The sequence below is a fragment of the Lagopus muta genome, chromosome 14 (genome assembly GCF_023343835.1).
Source record: "Lagopus muta isolate bLagMut1 chromosome 14, bLagMut1 primary, whole genome shotgun sequence".
Classification (NCBI taxonomy): domain Eukaryota; kingdom Metazoa; phylum Chordata; class Aves; order Galliformes; family Phasianidae; genus Lagopus; species Lagopus muta.
In genome coordinates this window covers 3,326,436-3,353,148 of record NC_064446.1, presented here as the reverse complement: position 1 = coordinate 3,353,148, position 26,713 = coordinate 3,326,436, and the positions used below count along the sequence as shown (strand labels likewise).

General features: G+C 42.8%; 1 protein-coding gene across 10 annotated transcripts in view; it reads left to right on the top strand.

The window, feature by feature from the left end:
- The window catches only part of KCNIP1 (potassium voltage-gated channel interacting protein 1), a 265,634-nt gene that overhangs the window by 174,784 nt on the left and 64,137 nt on the right, over positions 1-26,713 (top strand). Inside the window, exon 1 of one of the 10 annotated variants that reach the window (XM_048961106.1) lies at positions 1,141-1,210. The exons of 7 other annotated variants lie outside the window; for them this stretch is intronic. Coding sequence is in view for 1 of the 3 variants with exons in the window: in XM_048961109.1 (XP_048817066.1) it covers positions 21,288-21,315 (28 nt within the window). In the remaining 2 variants the exon portion in view is untranslated. 2 more of the 10 variants (XM_048961113.1, XM_048961109.1) reach the window with 2 other exon arrangements.

The window sequence follows — 26,713 nt, the reverse complement described above, 5'->3', positions numbered from 1 at the left end:
TCAGAGGAGTCTGTGGGACTGAGTGCTCTATACAGCAGCACGGACCCATTCTGTGATTCCAGGAGGGTGGGCTCACGTGCATACAGTGGTCTTGGCATTCAGTTCCTTACTGCATCGTTTAAACACTTGATGCAATTTGGCTTTATCCTGGGAGGTATCAAGTAAAGCATCAGAAGTGCACAAATGGTTAAAAAAACAATAACTGAAAGCAGCAAGGCAGATTTTGAGCGTTCAGATGATTACCATGTTAATGTCAGTTCAGTTTACTTTCTAAGTCAAATTATCCCAAAGTGAGTTAGCTTTGAGTGAGTGACCGTTCTGGCTGTGGCCGTGGTGCCCTTGCTGTCCTTTCTGCCCTTTCCTCATTTGAAAGATGGCACAGGAGCAGCAGCAAGTTCTACTGCCTGCACGCGGAGCAGCACGAGGGGAAGTGTTTATTGCTCTCACATCTCTAAAACTTTAAAATAGGTCTACCTCTAACTGGTCTCTTCTTACCACATTTACTGTTTACTAGATTCTGGTATTTGATGTACAGGGTGTCTGCAGTAGGGGATAAAAAGATAACTGAGTGTCTGCTAAAAGTCTGCGGTTGAATATGGATTTCATTCCATACAGCAATGGGTCACTTTCTAAATGAGATTATTTCTTTGAGTTTTCTGAAGTTGGCTTCAGTGCGTGCCATAAGAACGTGTTTGTACTTTATCTCGTGTGTTGGTTCAGATGGGATCTCTCTAAAGCTGTAATTCAGTGTGGGAAAAGCAGCACGGTGTTTCACTAGGTATCAGACAGATTTGGTTAATTTTGGCTGTGACTGAGAGGAAATGCTAAACAAAGTGGTTACTGTATATTCTGTTGCCTTAGAGACTGAAACATCTGTATCCAGGCAGGCAAGTGATGCAGCCATGGTAAGATCTGACTTCCTTACATTCCTGTGTTCATCTTGCTGTCAATAGAAATGTTTTATGGTGGGAATATGCTGGGCTTCTTTAGCATTGTATTTCTGTGCTTGTGTGACATGGCATGGGCTAGGAGGGCTTTTTAATTAAAGTCTAACTCTGAAGTCAGGACGCTCCCTAAGAAAAGATGCTTTTACACGAATAATTTTTCAAGATGAACTTGGAGGGACTTGAAATGATTGTGGTACTGGTGATAATTGTTGGATTTGTGAAGGCACTTGAGCATCTGGGTCTCCTAGAAGGCAATTATGAAGGTAGGACGTTAAGAAATACAAAATTATTTTATGCTGAAAGCCATTTGCTGCAGAGCATTATACTTGAATCTGTGCATGTACAGCGTTTGAGTATCTGAGCACCTGAATAGCAGCTCGGATAACTTTAAGATGCTTTCTTTAGACAAATGAAAGGTATTTTATATGCTAGAACAGCATTGTAGTTTTCACTGCAGCTCTGAAAATAAATGATGTTGTCTTTGATGATTCTTTGCCTATGTTTAAGATTGTTTCAGGAACTTTGGTGCAGATCTGTATGCTTTAGTAAAGTGCAGCTCGCATCCTGGAGCACAGAATGAAGGAAGGCTTTATGTTTTAATAAGTTTATCATTGTAACTTCTCAATTTGTTCTCTTTGCTGGCAATGTCATAGCTTATTCTTAGCTACTGATTGTTAACAGAAAACCCCGAAACCGTACTGAGCTTATGGGGGTATTTCTATCAAAATCATTTCAGCCCTATTTCAGAGTATTTATCATCAACAAATCTGCCTATTCTTTCTCTATAGGCTCACAAATGCTTTACAAAAACACACAGAAACTATGGATAGCAAAGTCAATCTGCTTTGTTGAAGACAGTTTGAGGGAGCTGACTGCTGAAGATGTTTTAATTCTCATTACCTCTCTGTTTTTATAAACAGTGTAATTCATGCAGAAGCATGGAAAATACTACACAGAAGCAGAAAGGATGAATTTCAGACAGTGAGCTCTGTAAATCAGAACGTGCCTGTGCAGACAGCCGCCCTGTTTAATAGGAAGAGTAGATTTACAGCGTAGTCTGAATGCTCACGGATGTGATATACATCAAACAGCTGCTTTTTATGGAAACTCAAGGGTCGTTTTTCATGGTGAGCTGGTAATACGCAGGTATTAAAATAACCTTCACTACCCACAGATACTGAACAATTACTCCTTTCTGCTTCAAAGCTCATGACAGCCTGAAAAAAGGTGAGGTTGCTGGCCTCATATTAATTATTTGACAAAATTTAGTGCAAGATTCAAAGAACCTTGGCGACCAGCGGGCAGTGCTTACTGGAGGAAAAAAGTCAAGAAAGTTCTTGTTTGTTGGATGTGTGCTTCAGCTTTAACTTGCCATGCATGCATGTGTTTCTCTTCCTTCCTGCTGGTTTGACTTCTTTTCTTTAACCTGTTATGCTTAATTAGGAGGTGCCTGGTTGATAATTGTTGCATCGCATTGTGGAGCAGCATTTTGGAGCTAGGGTAATAGTACAGATTGTTTGTCAATGGCTGTACTTAACAGCTCAAGGTCTATGAAAATGATCATATTTTATTAGCAAGTCAGAGTGGCTACAGAAAAAATGCATTTATTCCTGTTTTCATTTGTCTTCAGAAGTCTGTGCACTCCTACCATAGATAGAAAAAAGTTTTATATGGTGCCTGATGTACTCTTAATTTCCTGTATTCAGCTCCAGCAGAGTCTTTAATGGATTGGCTCCATCTGAGCACCTCTTTTTTGGAATGTTTTTGTTGTCTGAGTGAAGTTGATGGGTAGATGCTATTTAGAAATTTGGTTTAGAGAGAGAGAGAGAGCACTGAAGAAGGAAGTTTTAGGAGAAAGCCATGTGTTTCAGTGGCTGCATCTGCCCAGCGTTGCATCTCCTCCCTTACTTGAGACCTGCGTATATGTCATGAAGGAGGAATTGCATATTTGGTACTATTAACTCCTAAAGAGGGGGAAGTTTGGGATAGTTGTTTTCTATTTAGATTTAGATGTTTTTCTATTGGGATTTAGATGAAAATATGGAGTACAAGATTGGGGTTACTTGGTGGATTACGCTTAAGAAAGGATAAGGTAAAAATGGAGATATTACAACTTCAGAGCAAGTTGGCATATTTATCCTCTGTAGTTTGAACACATGCACACTGATGGCTTAATCCCATTTGCTTCTGCAGCATCAACTCAGTGTGAAAACATACAGCATATGCAAACTTCAGTGCAGTCCTTGTGGAGTCTGCTGCTTGCTTTGCATTAAGATGGCTGAAGTTAGGCTGTCTCACATTATTTTTCATCAGAGACCACAGGCTGGTTGTTGCAATAGTTTTATTGCGTGGTAGTTGTTATAGTAAGAGATTATAGTTAATATTCTATTTGGAAAAGGTTTTAACTGGCATTATCTTTTATTAACATTAGCAGCCCTACTATATAGGTCTCTGTAGGACTTACAGAGTATGCTGCTACTTAGGACTGTCTACTCTGCCAATACAGTATAAATTCTTCAAGACCAGATTATCCTAACAAGAAAACAATTTGCTGTGGTCACACTTTGTTATGCAAAGGAAAAATAGGTGTTGAATACATACAGCAGTGGAAAGGTGCATACTAAATCTCAAGCACAGCATATGGACTGCATGCAAACAGCAGCTGCAATAGCTGGAAGGTGCCTCTGGCCTAGATAATTCATAGCTGCTGTTCCTACCTCTTGAAATAGTTGTGGACCCCCTCACACTGTGCAGTTTACAATAGCACACTGATAACATACTGTCTGTGGGTTGATTCCTCAGTAATTATTATTTCTGTTCATCAGTACTATCAATATAGAGATTTTCAAAGTGATGTTTACAAGTATGTATGTATATTTTTTTCATGGAGGAAAAGGATCAGAATGACCACAGACAGAAACAGTCTGAACTTCCTGAACCCTTGTAGCCTTCCAGCCAGCAATGAGTATGCTCTGCTGAAGGTCACTGCTAGCAAAAAGAAATGCCACCTTTCAAGTTAGAGCTGAGAATTCAAGCAGTCCTTTTGCTCTCAATCTAAAATTTATAGACATCTGGACAGGAGAGCCAGCAAGGGGACTTGGTGCTGAGGAAGGGCCTGCCTCTGAGCAACCTGTGCAGCACCCGAGCCTTTAATCTGCTCTGCAAAAGCATTAGCCCAAACTTTGAACTGAGCAAAGAGGAAGACTTCAGAGTTTTCCTAACTGAGCATTTGTCTGCATCAAAAAATGTTTTGAAAACAGTATTAATAAGTTTGCAAACAAGCCATTCCCCATCTGTTCCATCAGTATTAAAATGTACTGGAGAAAGGCTTCTTTTTTTTTTTTTTTTTTTTTTTTTTAACACCTACTCAGCAGCTCGATGTTCCTGGGGAAAATTACTGTATTTCAGCTTATGGTTTCCGAAGAGTCAGAATTTATTTTGGGTTTGAGGGATGGCGTGGAGTTTTCCCCAATGGAGCAGGTAGCAGCTTCCAGCTTTCCCAGTGCATGAGATTTGCTGTCACAACCACAGTTCCTTTCAAAGACCAGTGCTCTGACCATGGCTTAGCAGGGAGTATCAAACTGAACTCTCACTCTGGGTTGTCAGAAGCCAAACATGTACTTTTCTTTGTCACTGAGCATAATGCCCATCTTTTCTGCTATTGGAAAGTACTGAGCTCTGATGGTATGAATGATTAATACTGTCTCCCAGCTACTGAATAAATGTTTAGGCTAATATGATTAATATTATCTCCCAGCTACTTAATGAATATCTAGGCTAGTACACTATTTTTGTTAAAGACAGAAGGAGCTCGTTGTGGGCCAGTCTGGACCAAATGTGAGCAATCTGCACAGTGCAGGAATTGATAGCTCAAAACTATCAGTCAGTATTTGCCCAGAATTTGTCTTGTGCCTTGCCTTTCTAGCAAGCTCTGTTAGCCTCACCAGCACCACAACAATTATTTGTAATCATTCTTTAATTTCAAGAAAGGAAAAAAAAGGATGGAAAAGAAAGAGACCGTCATGGCAGTGTGGCTGAATGAGCTCAGCGGGCTGCCTCTGCACTGGCACAGGGCTGGCTGTGGGTAGGCTGAACCAAACCAGCACCTTCCAGAATAGCAAACAAAACAACTGTGTGTATTTGCCTTTGTGAATGTAATGGCAAAATGCAGCAGGGCCGGCAGGCTGTCGTACACTCACTGGCTGAAAGAAAACCGTTATCAGAGCTGAAATGTTTCGTGCTGCATCCCCAGCAGCTACAGCACAGTTGTTTGTCATCCTGTCCTGGTTGGTGCTTGGTGCACTCTGACTGCTTTGCCCATTGCACACCACATCCAGCTCTTGGTCATTGTAAATAATCTAAAAGTTGGGGTGGTGTTGCTCATTGTCGTTAATTGCTGTATTAATGACTTGAACACTTGAGTTGTGGACTCAGTATAAGGTGTTTGCAGCAAGTATTCAGTTCTCTGTTCAGGCTTTGAGATTTTTACCTATTGCCTGTTCTGGCTCTCTGACTGGCTGATGACAATGTTCATACTCACAGAGGGAGGAGGTCTGGCTTATCACTTGCACACACCTAGGTGAGCTAACAGGACTGTGCCTCTGCTTATGAGCACAAAAAGTCAGGGTTGAGGAGTTCCTGAATGGAAAGAAGCTTGTTTGCTGCCATTTGTGCCATGGTTGTGGACAGCCTAACCATGACAGAAGCATCAGATGTTTTCTTCCTCACTTCTCCAGTGCAGTGCTGTGACAGACTAAATGGCCTTTCCTGTGTCTACTTGTTTTTTTCTATATGTAAAATGGAGTTAAAAGGAATAACAGGATCTTAGGATATGATTGGAAGGGACACACAAGAATCAAGTCCAACTGCTGAAAACACCTTGGCCCTGAAATACTTGGAACTTTTAAATGGAAAGTTTACCAAATCAGTAGAGATCAAACCCTAGGATTCTGGTAACAGTGTTCTATTATGTACTGCTGAGCACATAATAAACCCCTCTTCCTTCTGCCACTACTGACAACTCCTCATAGTGATCATCTAATTCACTCTTTAGAAGTTGGTGAGAGATCGTCACAGGAGACTTGATGGGTATAATGCAGAGTTAGGATCCTAACTTTGTCCCACTAATCTCACATTGCTCTTGGTTTGTAATGTCAGCAGGATATTTCACATCTTTGTTCATTATGTGCAATGGCAATTTTTTTTCCACTGGAAGTGCTGATGTTTTCCAGGTAAATATACAGCTGCACCTTTCTCATATTTGGTGTATTCTCAGGCATACGTGCTTCCTTCAGATGTGGAAAGTAACAGCTACTGAAGATGCTGGCTTTGTGTGTAGTTGCTAATAAGCTGTCAATATTAAAAAATGTAGCAGCACAGGTTAGGCAGAAGAATGTACCTCTTAAGCTGGGAGAAGCAGAATGGGAAAGGCTTCCTCCAACTCCTGCTACCACCTATGCTCTAAAAACATTGCAGATACTTTGACTTCTACATGCATTTTTCATTGTTGTTTTTTATCAGTGATGGAGTGGAACTGATTTCCCTCATTGTCACAGTGCTGTCATTGCTGTTCTTCTCTATAAGCAGAAAGGTGATTTTCATTCTGGCAGGCAGTCTGTGTATTAGCTGCTGCTTCAATTTACCAAACATCCTAGATAAAGGACGTTGGCAAGGAGGGTCAGAGGATCTGATAATTCTGATAGGAACAGAATAGACTTATGGAAGAGGCAAGGGCAGTATGTTGTCTAATGGTACCTGAAATCAGACAGCTCACAGTATGGAAGGAGAATAGGTGTGTGGGGCTGAACTTTTTGTATACCAGAGGATGCCAAAGGGAAAGTACTTTGGCCAAATGGATCTTGGTAGTACAAACAACAAAAAGGCATTTCAGTACTGAGCGTTCTTTCCTTCTTTCTTCTCAAAAAGCAGCACTAGAAACCCTGTACTTTTTCTTGGTAATCTGCTTGTTTCTCGTCTCATATTGTGATGATGCTCCTTACCTGGGCTACCAAAAATAGCAGTGTGTCTGAGACCCTGAGCAGGCACAGGGAGAGAGTGATTGAGGCATGCAGGGGAGGTCTAAGAACACGATGTATCAGCCTTTATTTCTTCCTTTGGCTCCTTTAGTTGGAAGGCTTTTATTTCTTTTCTTGGAAGAATCTCCACCACCGAGAAGACTGTTAAGCAGAAAGCCAGGCTGCTGAGTCTCTTGGAAATGAAGTATCTGCCTATGGAATGTGTCCATTCAGGACTCAGACTGCTGAACGACATGGGCTGTGTATGCCTTTTGATAAGCATCCTCACTTTTCTTCTTTAGCCTGGTAGCTCACCTTAGTCTAAACAGCATCAGGCTCTCTGCCTACTGGTTCTTTATGTTTCCATTCATCTGGGATCATTTTAAAACTGAACATCAAGGTCCAGTCCTTGGTTTATCGTGCCTGAGGGCTTCAGCCCAGTGGGGAGACAAAAAGCATCCTGTATGCTGGCAGTGCAGTGGTACAGATCGCGTTTCCTCTTCTCCCTTAGAGAAGGCAGGGCAGGGGTTATCATACCCACAATATTGTGCAAAAGTAGGGGCAAAGAAAGCATCCATCCACAATTATTTTAAGAATAATGCAGAACTCTCACGCAGTTCTTCAAATGTTTTTTGTCCTGAGACTGGGAATGCTGTATTACACTGCAGCTGCTGTGAGCATATCTGCACAGCTTCCAGACTGCATGCTCGCAGCTTTTTCTGCACTCTGACTTGGGCATCTCTGCTTTTTGTCAGGAAGATGTTGTAGTACAAATAGAAAGAGGCTGCACATCAAGTTCTGTGCAGTTGGGTTTTATACACATAGGCATTTTGTCAACAGCAGATACAGCTTCTGGGTCACATAAGAATAACTTATTGGCCCTTAAAGTAATAATTCACTGGGTTTCTAAAGCCACTGAAAGTTACACTTAATACAGCCATTATCAAATCACTCTTTATTTCATGAGATAATGAAGCAGTTTATGTAATTATTTCCATTTAGCTTGAAGTGGGTTTAGTTGCAAGTGGACTGTAGTGACATTTGTGTGTGCGTGGCTGTGATGCCCACTTAAGCCTATGTTCTGTTTTGATAGCCTTGTCACTTGGTGCGATGGGGAGTCATTCTGCTCTAGGCCTGGGAAATGCCCTGTCTGAGGGGGCTTGGATATGCTTGTGCAACCACAAGCAGTGGAAAAAAATGGATATTTTTCTACATGACAGATAATAGCTACAAGATTCAGCTGCACTGAAGCACTGCCTTCCCACGTATGAGAAGCTATGGTACTTGCAACTTGTTGTTATATACTCCATGGCTATGACTTTCATGCCTTGTGACTGTCCCTTTATGTGCATACTGGGCAGCTTCTTTGTCGCAGCACCAAACAGAGGAGGTAAAATAATAATAATAATAGAGAGGCAGTTCATTTTTTTCCAGGTGGAAACTGCTAGGAAACATGTAGCCCATATGGAGGTTGTATCAGCATGAGAAGGGGTGAGTGCTGAGTGTCACTGCAAGGTGTCATGCTGCTGGTGATGTGTTGGTAATGGTGCACAGCTCCATGTCAGCGTGTGCCTCCATCACAAAGGTACACGTGTCACTCTGAAAGGTCACGCTGTAGGACAAGGCAGGTGGAAACTGGATGCAGGATAGAAGGAGCCAATACAAAAGCTTGTCTTCATCGGTGCAGATGTTTCTAAAGGACATGGGGAGTGTCTGTGGCCCCAGAGTTCCTACAGAGTCCACCATGATGGACATCATCTCTGTGGGGCACTTGTAGGGCTCTGCATAGCACCCAATGCTGAGCTCATATTGACAGAATGTCCATTTTTTTCCCATATCTCAAAAAACCTCAAGCTTTGGGCTTGCTATTTAATGCAGGTTTGCTGTACTGTGAAGTGGAAAAAAACTTTTCGCTTTAGTCTGTGCTTTTCCATTAAACACCTGACCCACTTCTGTCCTAACTGGATGCTTCTGAGCTTAAAATTGCTTCATAGCTCAGTCCTCCTGGATTCAAAGGATTTTACCAGTTGTCAAAATTCTCCCCTTTTTTGCCTTTTGTCCTGACCTCTGAATTGTTACTATTCTTAAAGAATTTCTTCTATTGTGTCATTTGATGAGGTGGAAAAATATGAATTCAATAAACATCCCAACAGTGTTGAGGTGACCTAATTCTGACATCTTCAGAAAGTTGTGGGCTTTTTTTCCCCAATTGCTTCTTGTGAGAATTCTGCTGTACAGTATGCATATTTTAGCAGGGGAAAAAGAGGAAGAAGTCCATAAGACTTGTGGTACATCTTACTTTTTATGTACTTCAAAAGCTTGTGCTTTCTGTATTATGTTTTTCAATACTTTGAGCTTACACTGTAGCCACTAATTTCAAGAGCCTTGGATAATACGCATCCAATTAATGTGTTTCCTGGAAAAAGTCATTTTCTTTCACCTGAGGTGACATCCTGCAGTTCGGTCACACTGTCACAGTGTTATATGCTGTATGAGAATCAGAGATAGCTTTCAAAGGTGGTCTAGGACAGCAGGCAAACTGCTCGGCCTGTCTAATATAGCTGAAAGTCACTGGGGTGATAATGCAAATCACTGCATGTACGGGAATTTGGGAGATCTGAATCTGTTGTCCATATTTATCACTCATCTGCTTGCTTTACCATAGCCTGTGATGGTTTTTCTCCTTTTTAAATAAGAATAGCTCCAGTAATTGCTTTGTCTGTTTTTCTTTCTGAAGAACATTAACATCGCTTGCTTCCTGTTGACCTAAAATTATTTCCTAGCAGCACTGAATGCTGGCCTGTTGTTCTCTGCAATCCTAGGCCAGCTTCACGACTCTTAAGTTCCCTGGGACATTGGCTCTGTCCCTGCAGTAATTTTTGAAGGTCTCTGCACTGTATGTTGAGATTTCTCATGTTGCTTTCAATGTGGAGGCCAGTTCTGCCTGTGCATGGGCATCAGAGCAGCTCCTGTGAGCAAACTCAATCTTCTTGGACTCTTGGATATGTGGGGACTGGCCCACTGTAAGTATGCTAAACAGCTGTGCATCTAACCAGTAAGATAATCGTGTTGCACTGCATACCCACGGCTGCTCTTGTAAAGAAGAGGTTCAATTTAATGTAGCATTTAGGCTACGTAAGTATAGATCAAGACCCATTAACAGACAAGGACTGGGAAATGCCTGATAAACCTACCTGGTAGCTACTGTAGGGTCTGGCAAAAGCTTTAACAGCCCATGGCTAAAGAAGCAGCATTTACTATAGGTCGTAAAAGTGAACACAAATGTGGCTAAACCAATTACTGTGGAAAATCAAACATCTGAGCGTGAGATGAAGGAAGTTGTACATGAATGCCTGACAAGAAATCTATTGAACATATTAAATTATACACATCTCCCAGAATAGCTGGAGTTTTAAAAGGAATACGGTGCAGCAGTGCTCAATCAAGAACAAAAATACAAGCCTGGTGCACATCAGACCTGGGACAGCTTACACGCAGAGACTACTTTGAAAGTGAGAAAACAGCTTTGAACTCCCCAGCGTGCCATTATGCAAATACACACTCATGCAAATGATAAAGAAATCTCTCAGTAAAGTGAAGGAATGTGACAGCCACCCTCCACCACAAACCAGGACACGAGTGATGCAAATGGAAAAGGGGAGGGGGGATGAAGAGCGGGCGAGCGCACAGTCTGCATCCAGGGGTGGCAAACTGCTGCTCCGGAGCTGTAACATCTAGCTTTATTGCCTGGACTCTGGTAATCAGCAGTTTACTGTCTGGGAAATTAAACAATCTAAATTTATGTATGGGAACAAGATACTAATAGCTTTCTGAGCAGCTCAGGAAAGTGGACTTGGAATTTAGCTCTCTGGTCTGGTGAGAAAGGTTAACGCACGTTGTACATCTGTATTAAAATAGTTGTGGGGTGAGTGAGCAGCTGGCAACAGCAAGGGTGTTGGAGCCAGAGGGAACAGCTGTCTGCTCTGTCACTGCCTTTCTGTGTCACCTTACACGTTCTTGCTGGCAAGTTTATCTATCACAGTTCACTATACCTCTCAATACTGAAAGGTGCATCGAGAGCTTTAGTGCTTAGGGCACCACATGTGTGCAAGGCATTAAGGTGCTGAAGGGCTCCAGAAGGATGGAGTAAGATATCCTTTTGGGTAAATTTCCCATACCAAATACAGAATATCAGTTTGCTTTCGATTAGCTCTGTGTTGTTTGTGTGACAGTGAGATGGCAAACTGCATTGTGGGCATAAGGCAGCAGAGGCATGGCGATAGCATAGACTGCTGTGGATCCAGTTTGATCCAAACGTCTGCCCCAAGGCAGCTTCCTGGCAGCTGTTTTCCAGCTTGTTTATGAAGCCCTCCCCACACAGTCTGTCCACAGTTTCTCTAGGCAGTTCAGTTCAGTGCTTTCTTACCTTCTCCATTGGAAACCTTTTTCCTCTTACCAGATTGATTCTTCCACATGGAACTTGCAGCTTGTTACCTCTATCCACTGAGGACACGTTGAATAGATTAACTTGTTCCTCTGTGCTGGGCTTCTATGTGCTTGTCATCTCATTTCAGTCTCTCCTTTCCTGAGCAACCACAGTTTGTTTAGGTCTTGTTTATTAAGCTACTGATCATTCTCACTGCTGTGAATTGTCTTTAATTGGCTCATATCTTTCTGGGTGTGCAGGACCCAAAAATGGGATACTGTATTCCAGCTGAGGTCCTGATAGTGTTGAAAAGAGAAGGGCTATTTCATTTGTCTTGCAAGCCAACTTCTTTTGTATTTCCAGAAGAGCATTTGTCTGTTTTTTATCACATAGGGTCTTAACGCTTAGTGTTTTCTTCTTTTTTTTTTTTTTGCTACTGAACAGGATCCCAATTCTGGTTTTTTGGACTTCAACTTCCCCTTTTGAGACCATTTCTAAATCTACTTTGACCTTCAGCCTACTTTCCCAATTTTCCTAATTTGCTATTATTTGCCAGTCTAGCAAGTTCACTCATTCAGCTGCCATTCCTAATGATGGATACCAGGCATAACACAGCCCACCAAGAAGCTCACATTTTTGTGTAACTTCTTTTTGGGAAATGAACATTTGGCACTGCTCTGAGTAGTTTTTCAGGTAGTTTTGGCATCCATTCCCTGCTACTTCCATCCGGACTGTGTTTCCTTACCTTACATGCAAGAAGCGATAGGAAACACTATGGGAAGCTTTAAAGAAACCAAAGTGTGACACAAAATGTATTGTCTCACTCCTGAAGGAAATTAGATTGGTTTGACACCAATTACTCTGAACAGATCCAATCAGGCAGCCACTCATTTTCTTGTGATTTTCTCTCTGCTTACCAGTTATTATTTGTTTCTGTGAACTGAAACTAAGCTGATGGGTATCCAATTCCTCACCTCCTCATCCTCTGCCTTTTTTAACGACAGAAAGTGTGCATATTTTGTTCTGTTCCTCATCTGTACTTCACCATCAGGTTGCTAATAACTGCTAACAGCCCTGAGACCTCAGCAGCACAGCCTGGATTGCAGCAGAGCCTGGATTGCATCAGGCCCAGCCAATTTAAAAAACTTTGGCTCATCTAAGTGTCTTCAAACCTGTTCTTTCTGTATGAAAAAAGACCTAGTCCCATGTCACTGATTTTATCACTTTCCATGTATTCTTGGTTAGGATCTGGTCTGGATGAGCCCTTTTCTAGTTGTTTTTTCCACATCCTGTGTGGAATGAAACTCACTGAAATTGGGAGCCTTGTTGGGAGTATTACACTTTTCCTTGGATGTGTGTGTATTACCATTTTTGACAGCCAGCTGTCCTTGTTTGTTGAAGGTCACTTTTCCAGTTATTTACAGAATAAAAAAACTTAATTCCCTGAGCATTACGGATGTGGCAGTTTGGATTAGTAAACTTTTGACCCTAGAAAGAAGCCCTGGAACTTTTTTTCTCAGTTAGCACCTTCTCATCCAGCATGGATTTCAGGTGTGCATCTTTCACAGAGTCCTCCTATTTATTTCACAAACAATACTTTTGGCAACCGAGACATTCTCTCCTTACAATTCAAATGACAGTTGGCCCAGGTACCTTCTGCAGAGTACTTCGAAATGTTGCCTGCATGCAGCATGCTGCTCAGCCCTGGCTGCAGGCCTGCTCTGTTGCTGCAGTTGTTGTGAAAGGCACAGAAGCAATCAACTCATCTCATGCTTTTCTCCTTGGTGACCCTAATGACTTTTACATTGACTGCTACAAAGGCAGGAGCAGGAAACCTTGGTGGAAGAGAAGTGATGGGGTCAAAAAGTATAAAGAAAAAGAAAAGTATAGAACCTCTCCCCAGCAGTTGTGAATTAGCTATCTGGGATGTGTTCTCCAAACCCTGAACAGCTTACTGTTAATTAATAACCCAAAGCAGGTTTTAGTGTAATGGTCTGCCTCCTGGTGAGACCTCAGCTGAAATACTGTGTCCAGATCTGGAGACCTCAGCACAGGAGAGATGTGGACCTCTTGGAGCACGTCCAGAGGAGGGTCACAGAAATAATCCAGGGGATGGAACACCTTCCTATGAGGACAGGCAGAGATCTGGGGCTGTGCAGCTTGGAGATGAGAAGGCTCCAAGGAGACCCAGTAGTGGCCTTTCAGTATCTATTGGGGCTGTAAGAAGGGAGGGGACAGACTCTTTAACAGGGTCTGTTGTGGCAGCACAGAGGGAAATGCTTTCAAACTAAAACAGGAGATTGAATATAAGGAAGAAGTTGTTTACAATGGCACAGGTTGCCCAGGGAGGTGGTGAATGCCCTGTCCTTAAAGACATTCACATTGAGTCTGGATGGGGGCTCTGAGCACCTGATCGAGCTGTAGGTGTCCCTGTTCATTTCTGGGAGCTGGACAAGATGGTCTGCAGGGGTCCTTCCAACTCAGTGCTATGATTCTATGATCTCCTCTGTGTTGGTATGCATATTAAGGGTGATGGAGGAGAAAGGGGTGTGCATTTATTTGGAGCACAGGTGTGTTTGAAGCCATTTCTTGCCCAACAGGGGTCTTATGATCCTAAGGATGTGTGAGCTGTATGCAGTATTATTTCCTTAACTTTGAGTTTCAGTGCCTTTGTATTTCAGCAAGTCTCCACTTGCAGCTTTCTGCTAAACCACAATGAAGAAGGAAGAGCAACTTGCAGGTTGCATGCTGGCTGCTTATGTCTTCTTGCCCATATGTTCATTCTCTTTTAACTAGCTCCAGTCCATCTGATCTCATGCAGAAATCATCCTATGCCTTAGTTGTTACTATTGCCTGTATTTAGACCTTTCCAGCTTCCTCTAGGGACCTTGATGCTACAGCTATGTTTTTGAGCTTTACTAAAGGTTAAGCATGAAATGCTTTTAAATAATTGCACGTTAATTCTCTGTGCAATGTTTTATCCACTGATAGAGTAAGGATGATAACGTGCACTTCTACAAGTTGCTCGAGATTAATGAAATACATTTGTAAAGCACTTTAAAAGCTTGGCATGGTGTGTTACTTCCTGGAGTGCAGATTGCTGAACGCTGTTTAAAGAAAGAACTAACAAACTGAATGCTCCCATATGCAGTATTAATTGCACTGTAAGATTTCGTTATAGGATTTGCTGTGAACTCTCTGACAAGTTACTATACCAGCATGCTTTTATTTTGAGTGAAATAAAATAAATGAATCCAAAATTACTTTCTGGATATCTGTAGCAAATCTTCCCTTTACTTTGAGATATCAATTAGCTACCATTCAGATTTTTATCTATCTGACCTCCCATTAGAAAACAAAAAGTTAATACCTGAAAAAATGCTATGGCAAATCCTTCTGGTCTAAAAGATGACACCAAATTGAAAAGGGTGGGATACATCACAGCTGATTTCTAGAGCAATGCAGTATTGTGTTTTAGACAATCACCTTCAGTTTGGGGCTGACAGAAAAGGAGAGTATGAGTGTGGATGGAGACAGGCCTTAATTGTAACAGATAAACTTGAAGCAGAAGTTAGATCTTTACTGCAGAAAAATGTTAGGGGAAAAAAAAAGCCATACAACAGCAACAGTTGCTGGGTTTATTTCCTTCATTCTGGACCTATAGCTGCAGAATGGGTAAGATTGGGTTTCTGGTACCCATATCAGCTCTAGAGCTTGTCAGGGAGGGCAGAGCAAGCAGGCAGAACTGATGGGACCAGATCTCAGGTGCAGCCTTTCCCTGTTCTGAGAGTAGCTCTGCAGTTGAGAAGAAAAGCTTGAGCTGAAGGAGAAAATAAAGTGCCCTTGAGTTACTGTGAGAAGGTTAATTCTAAAGCACAACTGTGATGTGTCAGCTGCAGACTGGGTGTTCTGGGGCAGTGGCTGGAATTAGTGCTGTGATGACAAATTGCTGCTGCAAGGAAAACCTTTCTAAATAGAGAAGATCACTGCAAAGAAGTACCAACCTCTCTGCTTTGCCTCTTCTCTGCAGGCATCAGGTTGTAGTGTTTGCAGAGCAAATTTGCTTGTCAAAAGGGGAAAATAGTAAAGGACATTTGTTACTTTCTGCTAATTCATGGGAGAGGATGAGGTGCAGATCCAGTGGAAGTTTCTGACAGCTCTTCACTTTGAATGTTTCCTGTTAAGCAATGCAGCAAAATTACGCAGAAGCAGCTTCTATCATTTAGATCTGTATGTTATCACATAACTTTCCTGTGTTTTTCTTGTTTGTTTCTTTACACTGGAAAGTGAAAGAGTGCTTTCCACTTTGGGATTATTTGTTCTCCCAACTGTATCAAGTGTAATTGCTCCTTTGAACCATGAGATGGTACAGCACTTCAGAACTAAAATTCTTTGTAAACTCTGTCAGTTATTTCACTAAGCCAAAGGATATCAATTCTCAGTATGTTAGAAATTAAGTGAGGTAGCAAACCCAGTTTGAAAAACCTTATGGCACGTACACCTTTTAGAAGCAAAGGGCTGTATTTCCAAACAGAGGCATCATCTTTGAATGTGGGTTAGTTCTGTTTCTGACCTGAGGTGCATCAGTCCTGTATTTCAGATGCACGGAGGGCATCCCCAGACACTTCTTGCTGTGGAAGCTGCACTGGAATGTAGTCATTTGGCTGAGATGGGGGTTGGCTCCTGCAGTTTAGAGAGTAGCTCTTTGGGTGGCACAGCTCTACATGTGACTCAATAGGCTTTGCTCTTGCTGTCTTGGGCTCAGCGCCGTGTTGATTGCAGCCAAATGGGGTTGCTGGCAAAACTTCTGGCTTTAGCTGCAAAATGTGTAAGTGCAGGGGTGGGAATGGAGAGAACTGCCCAAAAGCACAGCAGCTTTTTGTGTCTTGATTTTGTGTGGGTTTTTTTTTTTGTTTGTTTTTTCCAGTTTCTCTTTGTTAAGGCATCTCGATACATTTGTTTGTTTAAAAATCCCAGCTACAAGCAATCAAAAGCAGTTTGATAAGTGAGGTGGTCGGATAAATTGAAGAAAGGAGGGCGCAAATATATAATATGGCCTTCTTCTAAAATACTGTTGATCATCAGAGTGAAAGAACTACAGTCCTGCAGCTGAACTCACTGCCAAAGCATGAACACTGCATTAATATCTTTCAGTGATGAAGAACTTAATTAAAATATTCCCTCAAATGTAAGTTGCGTGCAAATATAAAAACCAATTAGTGAATTTTGTTTGTGTCTTAAGGAAAAAGTTGTGCATAACTTAATGGGTTCCACAAAAGTCATGGCTTTTTTCTTTAAATACCATTTTGAACAAATTATTACTAAGAATTGTGCACTGCTTCTGAGCTCACACATCTGCAGTAATTCAGCTGGCCTACATTAGGCCAGTGTAGGTCCAGCTGTAAGCTTTCACGTATTACAGATACACGTTTTAGACAGACAGCTAAGATATGGCTGAGCTTTAAGCTGACCTTAAGGTGCCATGAAGTGGACAATCAATTCTCTCATTGGTTCCCGACATTTAACGTTTGGTACACAACCAGGTTAGGACAAGGGGTTTAAGGTGTGATTGCTATCACAGCATGGATCTGTAAATCCAAGGGACCATCTCAATTAGACTTAACTTCTGCTGCTTTCTCAGTGAAAGGCTTCAACAGGTTTGCACCCAAACACAGAAGGCTTAAATCTTCTTCAGCAGCATGTCTGAAACGTGTTGGCTATAATTATCATTCACTCCTGAAACTTCTGGTGCCTGTCATCCCTTCTAAATAAATTACTCGTTAATCTAAGAATTAATTCAAACACAGCAGTGGGCCTTAGAATGAAACTGATTCCAGGGACTCCTCCTGCCATCCACGAAAAATGTGGTGTTGGTGACAAAATCTGGTCCTGAGTGAAGAAGAACATGTTTAACAACTTGGCTCCCTGGATGTTTGTTGAGTCGTGCACAGAGTAGTGTAGCATGAATGTGAAAGCTGGGATTTTGCAAGAAAATTCACCCATGTCAACTCCATGAATTTTTATGAGTTAATAATCAGCTCCTAGCCCTTGGCAGGCTGTATGTAACAATTGCCTCTGATATCTGCCTGCAATTTGGGCATAGGGAGGCTTAACCTGCAAGGTGAAGAACTATTGGACGTTCTCTGCCCCTCTCTCTGCCCATTGCACAGTACTGTATGCTCTCCCCTCCTGCTCTGCTTTGGTTACACAGGAGTCTGGTCAGGGTTTCATGGTTTGACACAGTAACATTCCTTGGACGTTTCAGAAGCAGAAGAAATAGTAATCTGTAAGTGACACTGCTGTTTTGTTAGATGGAAGTATCTAAGAAAACATCATTGGCAATTAATCTTGCCCAGTATCCAAAAGAACAAGTAGTTTCAGGCAGAACAGGAATCTAAAATGTGTGGAATATGCAGATGCCTCTTTTTGGTCCTAAGTTGTACAACAGGCTGATTTGTAGATGAGGTTTCTGTGTGTTCACAGCGCTCCTGGTTATTTGGCTCACATGCAAGGATTTGCAGTTGTCAAGCTGTGATTATTTCCCTGCACTTTCATGCTTCATTTCCAGAGAAAGGATCATGTCTGAGTTACCTGAGGGGAAAGAGCTGCTGAGCCACGGAATTACATCTATAATAAATGCTGCCTCTTAGAAGAAGGCCTGTGTCTCAGAAATTCTGCTGTGAGCAGAAGGGGTTTCTGCAGGAAGGAAATTCAAGGCACTCGTACCAATGTCTGCAGACAGGAGAGAGCCTGCTGTGTGGAGGGAGGGTTGCACATTTAAGTGTGTGTACTTGCATAACGTGATTAGAAGTAACAAATCCTATGCAGAATTTCCATCTGTGGGATTTGCAAATGCAATGCAAAAATGTTTGTATTTGAAGCTGCGGGAGTTGGGTGGGTAGATTGGGCTGCTGCTTAATAACTGTAACTTTGGTAGGCGTGGACCCATTCATGATCCATCATCTCTACCATTTCTTCTCCCCCTGCATTCCTTGTGTCTCAGATTATTCTCTTTCAGGGCTGAACAGCAGTGGAGGGGAAAGTACCACACTGGGGTTGGAATGCAGCTGTGCAATCTGTGTCCCTTTTTTTTTCTGTTGATAAACTTAGCAGAACAGTCAAAACTATTTGTAAATCTGATGACTTTCACTGGTCCCAAAAAAAAAAAAAAAAAAAAAAGAAAAGAAAAAGAAACTACTAAAGTTAATTATACGCAATACCTTTCATTTGAGCTTGTATTAGGTAGCTCACAGAATATGAGAGTTGAATCCAGGCTGCTGGAGGGAAACCACGAGCTAAACTGGTGGAGTCTGAGGAGGAAACGTATTTTGCAGGAGACTGGAGCACTGATCTGGCTTAGAGGTGAAGTTTCTTCTTTATGAACTGAGATTGGACTGCATGTATTCTTCCTTCCCAGGAGTACATACATCTCACCCTAAGAGGTGTCCTAGTCCAGGTCTCTCCCAGCCTCCCTAGCTGGGGTTTGCCATGCCATGCAGATAGTTTTAATACTCAAACAGCTAGGGAGCAACCCAGTGTTAGATGCCAGGAGTGCCCCAAGGACAACCTGGGTTTGCAAACCCGAGGCGTAGACTTGGATTTTGCATGTTGTTGATGAGCACCATGATTGCTGGTCCCCAAGCTCTGAAATGGAATGCCAGAAATGCTAGGTGGCAGTGAATGCCCGTTGCAGAGAAGTGCCCGGTTCCCTGTAGCACAGGATCGGGCCTCCTCTTTGTCTCTCTCAGCACTGCTGCCTGCATGGAGCACAGCCTCCTGAGAGCCTCGGAGAAGCTCTCTGCCCTGGGCAAGGGGAGCTCAGCTCATGCTTAGCTTGGAAGCTCCTGGGTACACCTGCTGGCTGGAACCTTAAGCAGTTGTGAAGTGCTTAATCCTTGCTGTCACTAAGCTGATATTTGAAAATACTTTGCATCAGGGTTTTGCTGCCGTTTGAGCTATTTTGCATGAAAGGCGGTGATTACAGAGTGATAATGTTTTGACACAGCAATAAAAGCCGGGAAATTCACCATTAGCAGTGGTGTTGCTCGCTCTCTTGCCTCTACTGCATGACAGCTTTAGTGTAGGCAGTAACTGAGTAGAAACGACAATAGCAATTAACTTACAACCTTCTGCTTCAGTACACATCTTAACATTCATTTGAGGAAAAATGTCCGGCGAGAAAGTAAATATTTATATGTGAGGGATCTGTGCTAAAAGTTCATAGGGCTTGCAAACACTGCTGTGACTATCAGCATCAATGTAAGTAAGAATAGAATGTTCAGTTTTCCTTGCAGGTTTTGCCACAAAAAAATATCAATCACGAATCCCCTCCCATTTCTTTCCCAGCCTCACATCTTCCACGTTACACTAATTAGTCAGAAACCTGGAGTTTATATAACATTCTTTATGCTATTGCTATCCATTGGCTAAATAGGCCGTTTTGGCATTGATTTCCCACAAGAAGTCATTAAGTATTTTTGACCATGGTTCATCGCTGTTTGTGATTACTTGGGTGGGAAAAGAAATGGAAAATTGTGATTTATGTTTCGTGAATGACAGCTTCCTATTTCTGCTCGCTCCTTATCTGTGGTTTAAAGCCTGGCCTATTAATTAATAAGTAGAATTTCTCTGCGTCTTTGATCTCTGATACTATCACACAGAATACTGAATATTTAAAAGTAGTTTCCAGTTAATTACTAGCACACGTGCTGTATCACAAGTCAGAACATCACCTTACAAGAACAACACTCAGTGATTGAATAAATCAGAAGCTCACTTTCCAATCTAGAGCAAATGTACTTTTGGCAAAGTGATAGGTTTAACACTGATTTGAATTGATGGAGTGCCAGGATAGACTATGAAGTATCTCCTTAAATTAGCTGCTAAACAATGTTAAACAAGATTTTATTAAGAAGTTATTCAAGTTAATAGCTACAACTTAAAAGGAATAGCCTGGTTTTCTGAAGTCCTGAACCCCTCAGAGATCTTATGCGTTTCACTAGCCCTTCAAGTCAAGTTAATTTGGTCAAAGCAACAAGCTTGACTGTGCTGCTTAGAGGAAAACAAGCAACAATCTTCAATACCAGATATACCCTTTGATACATCATGACTGCTGGAGGGGGTCCAGCAAAGGGACTGTAGCAGGAGTCTGGTGTGGGGCACTATTTGTTGAGTGATGCATAGAACAGCTTCCTGATCAATCAGATACCTGCATGGGGAGGTGGGTCTCCCTCTGATGGGGAACTGAAGCAATGAGAACAACCTACTTGCAGGTACACCCTTTTTCTCTGCCTCCTTCTTAAATACCAGCTACACGCAATTCCCCTCCAGTGCAGAAGCCAAATGCAGTCAGTAGAGTTTATTCCATCCTTGCAAGGAAGGTACTTGGGTAAAGAAAAGGGCCATTTGGATGACTGGTGTTTGCTCACAGCCTGCCCCAGCTCTGCACCCCCAGCTCCCTACTCAACTCCAGCTGCAGTGAGCAGAGCCTCATCAGCGTTAAGGCTTGTTTGCCGTGACGCAAGCCTCCCATAATTCAGTCCACCTGTTCACAGTTTATTTGCAGCTGTTTCCATTAAGTCTGCAATATATATTGCAGGTTAAGAGCTGCTGGGACACCTTAGTGTGGGTCTGTCCTGGTGGTGTGTCCTTTCTCTTGTTAAATGTTATGGTTACTGCTATCGTATGCCTTGAGGTTGGCCTTATTCTTGAGATTTATTTGTTATGCAACTCCATATGAAGAAACCTATTTGTGCAAAACGTGGCCTTGTGTTCAGAGCAGCTCTTGCTGCTAGGTGAGTACTGAGCTGCTATAAGGAAAGCTGGATGCTGAGCAGAAAAAGCTCAAACCCTTTACGTGTGATGTCCATATTCTGCGCTGCTTTTCCATGACCTCTAAGAATGCCAGCATACAGTCAGTTAATTTCAGGTATGTTTGTCTTATTTATTTTTACATTTATAAATATTTTTGGGCTAGAGTTTTTTGTATGTGAGGCTCAAAAAACGCTTTTTCCTTTGCTTTAGTGGAGGCAGGTGTGTTGTGTAAAGGACCTGAGTGTAGCTTTGGGACTGTTGGCCACGGGGCCTCCAGACAGCAGAGAGTGGCATGGCTCCATAGGGGACCCTGCAGAGGTTTTGAAAGGCACAGGTTTTGGGCAGGATCTCCTGCTGTATTTGTTGTCTTGGAGGTGTGTTTTTTTTTTCTTTTTTTGTTTGTTTGTTTTTCCTAGGATGTGGGAATGCAGGTAGAAAGGGGGTGACCAGATTCGAGAAGACAGATCTGATTTGGGTTTTCTCATTGCTGTAGGTAAGGCTGAATTTTGTTAGTGTTACTCCTGGCTTTAGTAAATGGGAATTGGTGTGGCTCAGGTGAGCTTAAAGGTAGTTCGTGGTGCTGGGGATGCTGAGCCATGAGGCAGCATTAGTAAGTTCCATTCAGGATTGGCTTTTTGCTGTTTCTGACTTAAGTGTGTTTGTGTTTGTTTATGCAGTGTTTTACATTCAATAACTGTTCCAGAAAACATCTTCCTCTTCCTGCTCTGCACAACCTAGCAGCTAAAGAAATAAGGCTTTTGTTTACAGCCTTGCAAGCACAAACAGCTCCCTGAAGCAAATGCAGATGGTCATTTGGTCCAGATGTGCTCTTCCTACATCTTTCCCCAAAGCAACCATGTTGGCAGCCAAGGAGAAAAAAATAAAACGAGTCTGAGGCCAAGAGCAGATGTGGGGAGGAGAGAGGCAGAGCTGGCAGGAACGCTGGGGAGCTGACCCAGTGCTTCTGCCTGCTGCTGCTCCTGCATGGCACAGAGGCAGGTGGACACTGCCTGGCCAGGGGCAGCCTGGCCTGGGTCACTGATCAGCATCCTGCTGGCCCCAGGCTGTGGGTGGCAACTTCAGTGCCAAGCTCAGGTAGGAGGCAGCCCACCTCTGCCCACCCCTCATGAGTAACTCTCCAAAGATTTCCCCTTTTTCTCCTGCCAGCAGAGGCAGTCTGGTGACTCGTGTCCCATACATTAATTTTGCTTTTCTGTGCCCTTTGTGGAGATGTGGCATCTTCCCAAGAAACAGTCCTGGTGGACAGGCACAAAGGACTTGCTCTCCCTTTTGTGTGAGCTGTGTGATACCCAAACCATTCATTACAACACCTGTGACCTTCCTTTTTTTTTTCTTTCTTTAGTGGTATTTTCCTTACTCAGAGCTGCCTTGTTTATCAGCAGCACTCGACTACTGGTGAAGTGATACCTCACACCTCTGCTGCAGTTGGTTTAAAACATAGAATAAAACTACTGTGTCTTACACAGAGAGGTGTTCTGGGAATGCAAATGGCCAGAATCTAGTTACACACTTGGAATGCCACCAGGATGCCAACTGGCTGTAGAAAAGAGCCAACCTCTTTCAGAGTGAGAAGCAGTTTAGGAATACCTGGCTTTCCTTCTAGGCTAGAAGCAATGATATTTTTTTTCTCAAGAGGAGTGAGTTGGCTCTCCACAGCATCAGACAAGCACCTCTGCTGGTACAAAGCTGGGGACAGTGAGGGGGGATGGAAGAAGGAGGGCTGTCCATTCTGTCAGTGTGTGTTACTATGTGAGTCCGTCATCAAATACCAGCTGCAACTGAGCTTCTTGAAAGCGGGACATTATGAAAAACACAGTGTGAGATACAGCAGTGACTGCACTTGAAAGAAAAAAGCTGTTTGGTTTTCTCAAGTCCTGCCGCAGTGAGAAGTGGATGTATTGCCTACCTCTGAGTCTGCATCAGTAACTCGTTTGTCAGAGGGCAAGGGAGAAAGTGAGCAATGAAGGCTTAGGGGGTGTATTTTCTTTTCAACGTGCCATTAGTGTTAATGTGAAATGCACTCAGATAATATGCTCCCCTGTGTGTTTAATAATCGAGCTCCCAGGCCACTGCTGAATCTCACACACTCTGTGGTTCTCTGTGCAACATTTCTGCACTGTAATTTAAGAATGGATAAATTATGTTGCTGACCCTGTTTAATTGCCATCAGGGAAGCAATAGCTTAGCCAAGAGCAGGCTACATCAGGATGCCCTGAGGCCAAACTTTCATCTCCTAAAAGCAGAGCTACAGGATGTTCTTTGTGGTATTCTGGATGTTATATTCTGAAAGCAGATAATATTTGGTCAGAAGATCACATAAGATAACGCTGGGTGACATCTGCGTCCTCTGGAAGGCATGAGAGTCGTCACTGCTCTCGCTTCCAGGTGGGATGGTACTGCTGTTCTTCTTTTCTGTGTTAGGTTATGGATTGCTCTTTTCCATTGTTTGTGGGAAAACACATGGGAGATATCAGGCATGGTGATATGCAGTGGCAGGAGGCAGCAGCTGTCTGCGGAACAGTGTGTGCTCTACTAGAAGCCTCCCTGTCCTGTTCAAACTCCACCAAGTAGTATTTGAGGAAGATAAAATGTGGTGCAGATCTGTGCGCTGTTGCATTCAGGAGAGTTTGCTGGTTTACTCCTGGGGTACAAAACAAAGCCTGTGCATTACAAAGGGAGCCACAATATTTGCATCCTTCTCAAGCAGTGTTTGAGGACCTCCTCCTAAGTTCAGGCCTGTGTGGTTTTGCTATTATAATACAGGGCATCAAAATGGCAGTGTTAAGATGAATGCTGAGGCTCACTGTTGTGTTTTGTTTAAAGTAAGTGATAACAGCCAAACTGTTTGATATGGTGTTTCTAGATGTTTGTCTGTGTTTATCCTTTCTCCACTTAGTTTGTCTTAAAGATTGTTTTCAAATAATGAAGCCTCACCGCTTACATCAAGTAAAGTTGAAAACAGTTTCATGCTGCACTGTGTGAATCTGTCAGAATTACAGGTGGTGATGAGCTCCAGCTCATTTTGCCATTTGTGCTTGCATAGATATCCCTTACTCTTCACAGATGGCTTGATTTATTCTAGCTGCTGTTATGTGAGCTGCAGGAGAAGTTTGTAAATGGCAGTATGATTAGGCCAGGCTTCTTGTACTTGCATACCCTAACATGGCCCAGGCTTTAGATAAATTTCTGAGGTGCTCAGCTATGATGTGTGTCTTGTGCCCAGTCTAACACCTTAGCATGTGGATTTGGAGCTAGGAACCAGCTGTTTGTGAACAAATGCTGCTTTGGTGTTCTGCTGTGCTCAGAGAACAGCCACTGGGTGCCTCTGCAAATATCATCCAAATACCATCTAAATCCAGAGCTACACACTCATAAATAAAATTGCCTGATTTCTATGCTATGGGTTGTGCCTTCAACCTGGAAATGCCTCTTCTGGTAGGAGTGCACTTTGCCCTTAGGGAGTGAGGGGAGGAATCTCCCTGAGATTATCCCGTTGATAACACAGCAGAGTTTCAGTTGTTGCTGAGCAGCACTGCAGAGACAAGGACATCTCAGCTTCTTGTCCTGTCCTCACAGCGAGGGGCTGAGGGGCACAAGGAGATAGGAGGGGGCAGAACCAGGGCAGGTGACTCAAACTGGCCAAAGGGACCTTTCACACCACAGGGCATCGTGTGGATAAAAACTTGAAAACATGGCGAGTTGTAACAGATTCTTACAGGGAGCGCTGATTGAGGCTTCATCATTCCCAGTTCATGCTTTCAAGTAGATATCTTTTTGAGAAGAAGAAAAAAATACCTGGAGGGGTTTAAATAGATGCTTCAGACTGCAAAACTGAAATCGAGAAAGTGTAAAGGCTGGTAAAGGAAACGGGCTGCTGTGATAAAATGTTGTGCACAGGAATGACTGTTGTCTGCTGGAGTTTCTGATGTGAGAAGAGGTGAGAAGTAGTTTGTGATGAGAACGTGCAAAGCTGAGGGCTGAAAGCTGGGAAATTCAGAATTGAATTTGCTCTTTAGAACTTGGTGAAAGAGAATGTGGTTCTCTTGGTTAGGAAGTTGAGGTTGCATGGAAGAAAACAGGTGTGTGATCTTGGTGTCTGTGCGTGCTTGAGGTATATTTAAAAATCATTTGTGGTGTTCACCATTATGCTGTTCCAGGATGTAAGACGAAATGTCCATTCGCCTTTGTGGAGGACTTCAGTGGTATAGAGAAAAGTGTTACCTTTGGAGCTGAGAGGTTTTGACTTGCACTGCAGGAATGACCGTGGTCCTGGCTGAGCCTGGGGAGACCTTGCCCAGAAGCACAACAAATGGGCTCATGTCTCCCTCCTTGGTGCTGCCCACAGGCTGTTTGTGCTGGGTGTGGGTGAAGCCTGGGCTGGGCAGTGCCCCAAGTGCTGTTCAGGTGGAGATGCCCTGGGGACTGCTGGGGGCATGTCATCCTGAGAGGAAATCGCTGCCTGTAAGAAATCAGATTCCTCCTCCGAGCTGTTTGTACTAAATTATGTTTAGAAGATGATGCAAATTGAATCTGACTGCATGATTTCACTCAGAAGGAAATCAACGATTTCTTAATTCTCCTTAATGCAGGAGCCTTGGGAAAAAGCTTAATTCTAGCAGGCGTAAGTAACACTGCTGCAGAAGTCTCTCTATAAATCAGTGAACTGCTGAGCAACAATATTGATGGTCTGTTTGTTTATCCTGTTCACAAGGGACATAATAGGGATGTAAAAGCAAAGGGAGCAAAGCAATCTAAGTTTTAAACTTAGTGGCGCAGTCAGCTATTGCAAAAGTAAACTATGTGCTCAGAAAAGCTGAAAAGGTGCAGAGTAAAAAAAATATTTCCTTAAAATGTTTTCTTGATCACCTGGAACTCACTGCTTTCGTATTTCTTGTAACCACTTGTTCAGAGGAAGGGAGAAAGAGATGAGTGTTGAACAGGAATCTGATTGGTAGGCAACCACCACATAGGTTTATTGCTATATCCAACTTAGTGCAAACCAGTTTAATCCTCATTCTGCCTGACCTTTGGAAGAGTGGGCTTGAAGCAGAGGATGCAGGCTGAGGTACTTTGTATGTGGGAAGCTTCCCTGCATGTGTCTTGTTCCCAGGCTGCTGCTCCTCATTACAAATCTGCCTGGTCACCTGGAACATCACAGCTGCTCACATGGTACCCAGGAGAAAACTGCATTGTGGCATCTAATCTGTAGGTGAACGTATTCAGAAATGTGTTATCTAAGACTGAGGAGTAAAAGTGGGACAAGAGCAAATCCTTGCTCTGTTCCTGTCTCTGTTGTAAAATCTTGTATTGTCCCTTTTCTCTGGAAGATCAGGCCTTGTCTTCATTAATCTCCTAACAGGCAGACTTGTAATATGCCTCACCGTGATCTCTGCCTTACACCAAGTCATTAAACTTCCTTACAGCCCCAGCTGAATTGGCAGCACAGCTGGTAGATGCAGCTTCAGAAAGAAAAGCCTTTAATGAAAGGTGGC